The sequence below is a fragment of the Crocodylus porosus genome, unplaced genomic scaffold (assembly GCF_001723895.1).
Source record: "Crocodylus porosus isolate Cpor-Errol unplaced genomic scaffold, CroPor_comp1, whole genome shotgun sequence".
Lineage (NCBI taxonomy): Eukaryota > Metazoa > Chordata > Crocodylia > Crocodylidae > Crocodylus > Crocodylus porosus.
The window spans coordinates 7,164,781-7,175,402 of record NW_017728918.1 but is presented as its reverse complement, the minus strand read 5'-3'; the positions used below and the strand labels follow the sequence as shown (position 1 = coordinate 7,175,402).

The following is a 10,622-nucleotide window of genomic DNA, read 5'->3' as shown; positions in this document are numbered from 1 at the left end:
CACCTTGCTGGGTTCATTTGACCCCAGTACTCTTTCCTGCCATGGCGTGGGGTCGGACTAGATGATCTGCTCAGGTCCCTTCTGACCCAACTAACTATGAAACTATGAAACTATGGAGTAGTTAGATCCTGGGTACTGAGCTGGTCCTGAGTCCCTGGTCTCTGAGTGAATCACGACTGCTTGATTGGTAACTGGGAACACAGCAGCTCAGCAGCCAGGCCTGCAGCAGTGTCTCCCCTCCCCGCCCCAAGACAGACACAGCCAGTCGCACAATCACCCATGGCGCCAGTTTTGCTTGTCTGCAGCCTGAGGAGCAGTTCCCCCCGAACCCCTGCACTGGTCTTCTTGAAACTTGGCTCTGCAGAGCCTACCAGCCCTGAAAATTTCATCCAACTCAGACAAAAAAACAACAAAGTTATAGCTATGCTTTGTTTCCCCATTATACCCTATGGCCGGATCGCCAAAGTGCTTCGGGAAGCTGAACAAGGCCAGCGCTTCGACGCGCCCGAAGCGTCTCCGGCTCAGAAGCCGTGTCCGCGGCCCGGCGCAGCCCCGGGGCCCAGGGCGCGGGTCACGGGCGGGGGTGCTGGAACGCCGGCTCCCGCGGAACGCCGCCCGTCTGTGACCACACAACGCCTCGGCCGCGGTTCCCTGTTCGGAGGAGGATGGCCAGCTTGTCAGCAGACGGGGTGAGGGCAGTGGTCCAGCTTCAGGTAAAGATGGGCCTGCTGGTGGGTCAGACCTTGCCCTATTCACTAGCGGGGTAAGCACCAAGGAAACCCTCCCCCCTCCCTTACTTTTTACTTTCCACCTCGAGGGTGTGCACTGCTGCCCTACCGCTGCAGTGGCTACCAACCCCAGAATCATGTTATAGGTTCCCGGGTCCTAAAACTGCGTGCCGTGCCTCTCACGCTGCCTGCCCTCCATCAGGATTCCCGTCTCGGACCTCCTGGCCCTCATCAACTGCTTGTCCTGGCCGGACCTCGTCTTGACCCTCAACTTGACACCCTGGAAACTGGGCTGATACCTGGCTTTGACCTCAGCTGCTTTTATCTTGGTAACCCTCCTGACTCTGGGCTTAGTGTGAACCACTAGTCCTGACCACCAGGGATCCTGGTTTTCTCTGACAAAAAAAAAAAATGAGCAACCCAATTTTCAAGTTCAAAAATTAACCCAAAATTCACTTTTTTCCATTATTAAAATGAAGCACCACTAATACATACATATATATGAATAATGGGCATGTGGGTAGAAGGAGCCAGGGCCTGAACTGTTCCACAGTAACTGCCTTATGCCTGCTCTCACCCTATGGTAAGTGGAGGCTAAGCCACATGAGCATAGTCTTCAGTGCAATAAGCACTTTTGTTTCCATCTAGCAAGGAGGTAAGAGCATAAACTTAGGTAATTATTGTAGGCAATGGTTGAAGATACTTGGCCCTTCATTGTATAAATTTCTCACAAGGAAGATCCTAGCAGCAAGGGTGCATTGAAAGCATCTGACATATATAAAATGAAACACCTCTATATCTAGGTATCTATACCTCTCTCTCTCTCTCTCTCTCTCTATATATATATATATATATAGATACATCTATCTATCGATCTAGATAGATATCTAGATTGATAGCAGCCTTCTTGTCCCTGCAGGGGGTTGCAAAGAGGATGGAGCTGGACTGTGCTCAGTGGGGGAGATGACAGGATGAGGAGCAATAGGCTAGATAGATCGATAGATAGATTGATAGATAGATATAGGGGTGTTTCATTTTGATCATGGAAAAATGTGGATTTGGGGTTACTTTTTTTAACCTGAAAATTGGGTTTGTTTGGTTTTTTTTATGAGAGAAAACTAGGACCCCTGCTGACCACTCATGTCTTGGTCATACCTGACTCCATCTCTACTAAGTACCCACCATTTGTTCCTCCCAAGACCCCAGATCTGAGCAGGTGAGAAAAGGAGTGAAAAGTTTCCATGTCGAACAATGCAATGGTGCATTTCAACCTTGAGAAATTGGTTGACACCCACTGCGTGCACACTCCCCCAATCTAACACCCATTGGCAGGAGGTAGGGCTGAGGAGAAACCAAAGGGAGCACTCAGATCCTGCCCCCCGTGCCCACCAGTGGCTCGATACCCTGATCAGGGCTCATGGACTTCACTCTGATGGAGCTGAAGCAGATCCTGCAAGAAGATGACTGCAAAGATCTGCCTAATTGCAAGAAGCCACACATGTTATGCTGAGGGAAACCAGCTTTTGGGCTGCAGCGGTCACCTCCCTAGTAGACCATTGCCCTCTCTGGGATTACTTAAGGACCCTGCCCCTTGTTCCTTCTTCTTAGGGAGATAGAGGTCTCCTTAGATGATGGGGTGAGGGCAATTATCCAGCCCGTTGACATTCAGGCCCTTCGGGTGCAGTGCTGAGCAAGGAGCAGTGTGGAACCCACCCAAAATGAACCCACAGGTGCCTGTACTAAGCCCCCTGCCACTTCCCTCACGGCAGGGAACGAGTACCCTCGGGGCAGGGACTGCAGTCTGCACCAGACCGGGAGATCTGGGTAAGCCAAGCGAAGGGCCTGAGGGTGGGTCGTGGTCTACCTCCACTGAGGAACGAAGCCACAGTCTCTCTCCTGGTCCCAGTCTCAGAGCCATTTGCTCACTACGAAGCAGCATTGCGTAGACATTTTCATAGATTTCATAGACGTTAGGGCCGGAAGGGACCTCACGAGAGCATCGGGTCCAGGCCCCAAGCTTGATACCGGGTGAGACAGACCCCAAAGGAAGGTCCAAGGACCTGATTCCTCTCTCGCAGGATAAATCAGAAGCCACATGACTGAACTGTGCCAGGTCAGACCAGAATCTGGCCCAAGGATCCTGCACGTTGATACCCTTATTGGGGCCGATTCTCTGCTGGCCTTGCACTGCTTCGATGTCAAGGGAGCTCTCCCGCCTACTGCGAGGCTAACACGGCCCGTCTTTCATTTCTCAACACCAGAGAGAAAAGGGGCGCCAGCATCTGAGATTGCTGCTGGGCTGGGAAGTGTTTGACGAGGCGCGGGATCTCCGGCGGAGCATCGAGCTGGATGCTCTTCACGACAGCCTGGTGTTCGCCGCAGAGAAAGGCCTGCCCTGGCCCGCGGTTGCTGAGGTGGGGAAGCTCACAGAAGAGCTCCTGACGGACACGCAAGGTATGTGCCGACGCTAGGATAGAGCCGTGGCGTTCTGGGCTGGTCCCATGTGGGTCCAAGTCGGGGAAGTGGAAGGCAATGCTTTTATGCCAGTGTAAAACAGAGAGAAGGGAAGTCGCAGCCTGAATGTTTGGGGGTTAGTTAGTAGCTAGGGGATCAGCTATGCCCATGCAACTCTACAGCGACCGTGCTACGCCAAGTGAAGGAGTACAAGTTCACTGATGTCAAGAGACCAGAATCAAACCTGTTGTCCTAACCCTGCTCCTGCAGTGCTTTTTCAGAGCAGTGGTTACCGGGGCCTCAGAGAGATGTGCCCTGCCTTGTCCTGGTCTGACATGCCTGGGAGTGCCACCCTGCCAAACGAGTCTGATTGGGTTGTGCAGATATACATATATTTCAGGTTTACGGGGCCTGAAATCACGCCTTCGCCCTGTGACTTGTAACTCGTAACTGCAACCCCAGCACTTATCCAGCCCCTTCCATCCGCCACTCTGAAATCTCTGTAGAAATGCTCCTGAGCTTCCCCACCCAACAGGCCAGAAGCAGACAAATATCACTGCTTTCAGCTGCCACGTGTGCACATGCCACATGCAAGCGTGCACCTGCCATGGCTTGATGCAAGCGCTTGCACGCCATTATAGGGACACATTACCACCTGCTCCTGAAAGACCCTCTGGAGGTTCAGGACATGTGGCCTACATTAATGTGTCACAGCTCCCTCTATTGAATGGTCAGCGGGGATGTTGGCAAGTTATTGCTTCTACTAGAGGATGAAGCTATCTCATATGGTACCGTGTGCATCCTGGTCTGCAGTCCATACCCTTTTATCAACGCCTGCTGCCTCTCATCATCATTGGCAATCCCTTGCAGTTGAGGATGGCTGTCTTCCATAACTGTCTTATCTGTGGGTCTGAAGGTGGCTGACGAGGCCTCTGCAGGATCGACAGACTCACTTGCTGCTCAGGCACCTGTTTCCGTGCACGGCAGGTGCTCTTGGTTCGATTTGCGACACGTGGTTTTCGCAACTCTCACTTTTCTGTCTCCTGTTGTTGTTTCAAAGCACTGAGATCCTTGCAGCAGACTCTTCCTCCATTTGGGGCAGTCCTGGGCTATAGTCTCCCATGAGCTGAGATGTTGATGTTGCATTTTTCAAGCTGGCCTTGAGGACCTCCTTGAAGCGCTTTCTCTGCCCTTCTCTTGAAGGTACACCTTGACTGAGCTGGGAGAATAAAACTTCAGGAGTCAGGTGCACTCTTTTGGGTGCGCCTAGTTGGCATCAAGAGCAAGGAGGCAAGCTCAGGTTTGCTGCCTGACAACCCAGAATGGTGGCTGAGTACTTACCCGTTGCATATGACTCTGGATTTGTGCAAATCCTAGTGTATTACCCCGAATCGTTGGGCTGGTTGACTGATCTTGGACCACATTCTCCCTTACACTGATGGAAATCCCAAGGAAAGCCTCTGAGCGCATTGGAATTGCTGCACTCTCATGCCTGGGGTGCGGAAATCAGACTCTGACCCCAGATCCATCTATCAGTGTCGAACCAAGAGGGAACTGAGGGGTCAAAAAACCTAGTGACCTCGACCAAGTCGCCAGCACTTTCCACCAGCACAGACATGCTGACCCCTATAATGAGGAGGATTATATCAATTCCCTGATGGAAGGTTAGTTTGTTAATAGCCCATTTTTACAATGGCGTAGCCTGCTGAGGATCATCAGGGTCACGCTGATGCAACTAAAAGGAGCAAAGTAGCTTCAGAAAGCGTGAGATCCATACAGGGGCCTGATCCAGCACCCCCTCAACTCTGCATCACCCCACCGAATGCTGCCTGGGATGTTTGGACCAGGCTTTCATGGCTTGCCTGCTGCTTCTGGCACCTTGCCCTGCCCCTCAGGTTGACCAGAGACCTGCATCCAGACAAAGCCGGCAGCTGGGGAGCAGGGAGAGCCTCAGCACAGCACTAGGACACACGCTCAGGTGTGAGCAGTTGGCACTCTGCAAATGGTGCTCAGCACTGGGCAGGAACAGGCCCCCTCCCTTGCTTGCCTTGGTTTCAACATGCACGCCTCGGGCAGAGATTTTCCAACCCCGAGATGCAGATATCGCCTCTCAACACATGCATTATTCCGGTGACCTTGAAAGCATCATCGAGTGGGTTGTGTACTTACGTCCCCGTCTGCTGCCAAGAAATAAATTAGAGCTAATAGTGGCCTTGTTTGCTCACGAGATGATACAGCTGGTTCACACCACTGGGTGTGTTGTGTGTTTACACAGCACAAGTTTAAATAGAAAGGGGCTGCAAAGCTTGAGTCTTTGGATTTGATCTTTCTGAGAATGATTTTTACGGATCCAGAGTCCCAGGTCTGAACCTCCTGCTCCCTGATTCTCAGCCAGGGCCTTGTGGCATCCAGGGGGCCCTTGAGAGCCTCTCAAGGGTGCTGCGTGATGTTAGCTCTCTTAGGGGTGCAGGCATAATTCACAAGATAAATCCAGCAATTTCAAACAAGAATTCATAATGTTAGAAACAGCCAGTCCTGCCTTGGTCTTTCTGAGTTTTTTGCAACAGAAGGATTGCTCCATTATTTTTCTGTAGTCAAGAAAGAGTGAAAATTCACAGCTGGCATTTCCCAAGGGGTGCTTTGTGTCTAATGAGGGGTGCTTTCTGTCTAAAAAAGGTTGAAAACCACTGCTCTAGCTTCTGGGCTTCTTCCGGGCCAGGGGCTCCCAAATGGTGGTCCGCAGGACTACTAAGGGTTTGTGAAGCCACCTTAAACAGGTTGCACGAGGCCTCCCCAGCTCCTAGTGTGGGGATCTATGAGAAATGTTGAGTGTTGCCACTGGTCCAGTAGGATCCCTATCCTAGGCTCTCCCATACAAAGGATGACTAACTCCCCCCCATGTCCTATTCTCAAAGCTGTAGTGGGCCTCTCACATAGATGTTATCTCAGTCCTACTACTCCCTTAGCTTCAGCGTGTTGCTTTCGATTCATACCTGTGTGTGTGAGAGGGGCATTGGGCCTGAGATGGGCCAAGACACAAACAGGCATCCCAAATCCTCTCTTCCTTGGTGCCCTTGGAGAGAAGGGGAAGATGCAGCAGAGGAAGAGACAGGGAGGTGGCAAAGTCACAGTGCTACGATGTGGCACCCAACCATCCAAGGTCCAACAGGAAATGGCCCGGGTTAGGGAACAGAGAGGGAACATCTTTGCATCAAGGGCCATACCAGGGATCATCTGGTGTCCCGGTCATTCAGTCTTTCTCCTCGCCATACAAGCTGATCGGAGTCCACCCAGGTTATGGTCAGAGAGAGATAACTGGGTTTTGTAGTTCATGTGTGGGTAGGGACACAACCACCTGCCCATCCCCATACCCGCAGCAGCAACAACAGTGCAAACATCACATTCCCTCCTGGCTTTGGTTGTTCGATATGAGACCAGATCTGCTTTTCACGTTCGTACTGAACAAGGCTAAATCGCTCTCTGTGGGTGTAATTCATGCTACAGCGGGTGCCGCTGGCTGTATGGCCAGCGATTCTCAACCAGGCGTTGTGGCACCCTGGGACGCCTTGAGATCCTTTCAAGAGTGCCCCGGAGGGCCATGCCATGTTAGCACAATTAGATGTGCAAACATGATTCACACAACAAACCCAGAGATTTCAAATAGAAATAGCGAGTGTTAAAAAACATCATGGCCCCTTGTGGGCTTCCTGAGTTCTTTGCTCAATTATTTTTCTGTAATAAAAAAAACAAAACAAGTGAAGACTAAAAAATGGCATTTTCCAAATGGTGCGTTGAGCCTGTTAAGGGGTGCCTCGAGTCAGAAAAGGTTGAGAAGCACTGTACCAGAGTAACTAGAAGCTCAGGGTGCACTGGGCCTGCCTGGATCTGGCCTTCAGTGGGGGCATCTACACGTGTGTTTTACTGTGGAGCTGTCTAATTAGCTCCACAGTAAAGCATCACTGTCTACACATGTGGCGCTATTAGGCTGCAGTAAACTAATTCACTCCAATGCAGGATAGTACTGCCCGACACAAACATTATCCTATGGTGAAGTTATTTGCTTCATTGTAACACATGCAGACAGCGATCGGGGTGACAGGGGCATGAGGGTGCTACAGCATGTGGGGTGCCAGTTGGTTAGCATCCTCGTGCAGCACCCAGCCCCTCCACAGCTGGGTTGAGCCAGGGCTCACATCAGAGCAGCCCCGGCTGGCAGGCTGACTGCCTGATCTCCCTGACAGCTGGGGCTGTGCCACCCCAGCATAATGTGCTGTGGTCCTGGGCGCACGTGCAAACACGTGCCCGGGAGCAATATACTACGGTATGAACTGTGCTGGAGTTTATGGCTATGTGCTAATCGCACGTGTAGATGCGTGCAGTGGGGAAGTCTGTGAGGACAGGGACAAGGACAGCATACTAGCTGTTTCCTTAGATCACATAAAGCCTGTTCATAGTCTAGGGCGGATCGTGTTTGCCTAATGCCAGTTGCAAAGGCCTGGCCATTACTGCTGTAGGCAACTTGTTTGCATTGCACATTTACTCTGGAGCTCAGCCGGGGCGGACGAAAGCTGTGAAGGCAGTGAAGACTCTGGCTCTGAGGACAGCACGAGGTGAAGGGCGACCCAGTAGAAGCATTCACTGAGCGGGGAAATTTTACCCCTGTCCGAGAGACTGGCTTCAGGCTTATGCACTGCTTATACCCTGCTCGTACCAAGGGATCCCAGGGGATTTACATATGCACAGTTCTTTTTTGGAGCTTCCTGCAGTTTTATTATTATTTTTAAGTCATGCTAGTGCCTAGGAGTCACAGTTATAAACCAGGATACCTACCCCAGCAATCTTACCATTTTATTTTATAAGGAAAAATTTTTTCACTGTTCGTGTGACCAGACTCTGGAATAGACTCCCACATGCAGTGGTGCAGGCACCTGCCCTGGAGATCTTCAAAAGGAGACTGGATGCACACCTTGTGGGGGTTTTTAGACCCGGCAGTCTTTCCTGCCCAGAACAGGGGGGCTGAACCTGACGATCTCATGAGGTCCCTTCCAGCCCTAAACTTCCTGTGAATCTGTGAATTTTAATATCACTCAGTGTCAGGATAAATGAAAAGTTTTCAGTGAATGGAGAGGACTTGCCATCCATGCTCTGTAGCACCTGCCTGCCTGCATGCTCTTACCCTACAGGAACCAAAAGTTAAATCCCGATAACGTACCATTCAGGAAAAGGTGACAAAGTTACTGTAGGGTACCGTGGGTGCAAACCCACAGTGTAAATTTACCCCAGTGTAAAAGCACTGCAGACACGTGACACGGCCTGGCATAAGTCACTCCTTGCCTGAGTAGTTAACTCTGAGAAAGCAAGGAGATACTGTAAACTAGTGAAAGTTTTCTGTGTGTCCACTCTCCCGGGCAAGTCCATCCCCAGGCAGCTCCGTTGTACCACGTTGTGTGTCTTAGCCCCGTGGGGTAAGGGTACGCCCATGAGCAGCCGATGCTGGGATCTGGGACAGACATTCGATAGGCTGGTTTCATTGAAACCAAATAAGTCTGATACTAACTACATCCATCCGGGTGTATCTCGCAATTTTGCTACCAGACTTATGTGTCTTAACTTCTGTTCTGTTATAGGTTTAGGCCGGTTTCTGACCACCTAAACTGGAAAAAGTGTAATGTCTGTACCTGCCCACAGCCCCTAGACCTCGCTGCAATCTGCTTGTTCCCCCAAACCCACTGACTTTGCTACCTTTTCCCCTGGGACCATAACCTCTGTTTTTGAGCATGCATTATGAAACAGGCTCTATTCAGAACACCCACTGCTTCCTAACAATTAGATTAAGGCTTCATTTAACGTCACAAGCAAGTTGCATTTCCCTTTGCAGCCGGCCAGGATAGGAAGGGACGCGGCGCAGTATAACAAAGTAGCAAGCTGCTCTCCGCTTTCCCTGCCAATTCGAAGGGGAAAGATCGATGCTGCTTCGTTTACAGTCAACCCCGCTGAATAATGGATGGGGGAAGCTAATGATAGATTGAAAGCTTGGGAAGGAAGCCAGCGCGCAACAGGAGTTAATCTCCAGAAGAAAAAAAAAATCTTTGCCGCAAAAACAAACAAAAACCCATTTTGGAGTGAGAAAAATTGGCATTAATAAAGGTGGCTTTTGCCAACTAGGATTTTGTGAGCGCCTGATAAATATAAGACCACTTTATTAGATAGTCAAGGCATCTGCCTTCCAAGGTAGCTGAGCAAGTTTTAACTTTCCTACTGATTATTACCAAGTGTGCCAACAGCATGCTACCTGCTCTCCGGGTAGCAACTGGACTTCGCAATCGTGCTCCTTTGGGCAGTCACTGATGCCTGCTCCAAGTGGGTAGAAAAATGCTCCCTTGGGGTGCAGCTACATGACACATAAATTGGCGTTGCTGCGTATGAAAAGGTGGGGCAGATGCAAGACACACAGCCCTGTTACACAGGAATCCCTCGAAGCCGGAGGAATTGCATGCAGGCTTTCACTCGAATCCCCTGGAAAAACGTGGACTGACTTCACTGCTTGGGAAAGCGCCTACGGAAACCAGAGCCGCTGCACAGCCTCCGCGCTCCTTCGGACACGGCGCTGCGGCTCCCTCTACGACACCGTGCCGAGCTGGATGGATAGGGCTAGCACAAAACCCCACAGGGCTGATGCTAGCTTCACTGCTGGTCTCCACCTAGGTAACTCCATTGATTTCAATGCACTCATTCCAGCCTTACACCAGGACGAGCAACGCTGGGACCAGGCCCTTGGTGCCAGACCCTCAGTGTCTGGGCACACGAATAATTTATCTGAGGGTAAAAGAGGGCTCATAGCTCAGCTGGTCCATGAGACCTGACCATGCAGATGCTCCTACCCTGCAGCAAGGATAAGAGCGCATGCACACAGTGACTATGGCTGACATGGGGTAAGGCTCTGCCCCTTTAATCCCGCAGCAGAATTGCCGTATGCCTTTCCCCTGCTCATGTGCAGGGGGGGCATATGGAGCAGCCACCGGGAAGGCTGGACAGACCAAAGACCAGGCTCCTTCTTGGAAGAGGCAGACTGCAGTCAGCATCAGCTGGTGTTTAGAAATACAGGCCAGGAGGCCGAGGTGTAGCCGGGCAGCACCGGCTGCAGCAGGGCTGATGGCAGCAGTGGCTAGAATTGCACCTGTCCACAAAAGCAGTGCCCAGGGCTGCTGCCTTGATCACCCCCACCCCGCTACACTACTTGCGGTAGGAGCCCCGTCTTGGGCTATCAGGTCTAGTCGCCTTTTTTCACTGAAAAAAAAGCCCAGACGAATCCCCTGATTCCCACTTCAAGCCGTCACCCACAACGGCAAGGAGCAATATCCACAACCTCAAGAGGGCTGAGTTCATCACAGAGAAGTGGCGCGGGAAGCGACCTCCAGAGGTCGTGCCGGAAGCAGGATC

The 10,622-nt window shown here is 51.3% G+C and overlaps 1 protein-coding gene across 1 annotated transcript in view; it reads left to right on the top strand.

Moving 5' to 3' along the window:
• Nucleotides 1–10,622, top strand: part of CUNH8orf74 (chromosome unknown C8orf74 homolog) — a 30,734-nt gene that overhangs the window by 4,584 nt on the left and 15,528 nt on the right. Inside the window, exons 2-3 of the mRNA XM_019538108.1 lie at nucleotides 2,498–2,552; nucleotides 2,990–3,182. Coding sequence (XP_019393653.1) covers nucleotides 2,498–2,552; nucleotides 2,990–3,182 — 248 coding nt within the window. The remainder of the gene's footprint in view (nucleotides 1–2,497; nucleotides 2,553–2,989; nucleotides 3,183–10,622) is intronic.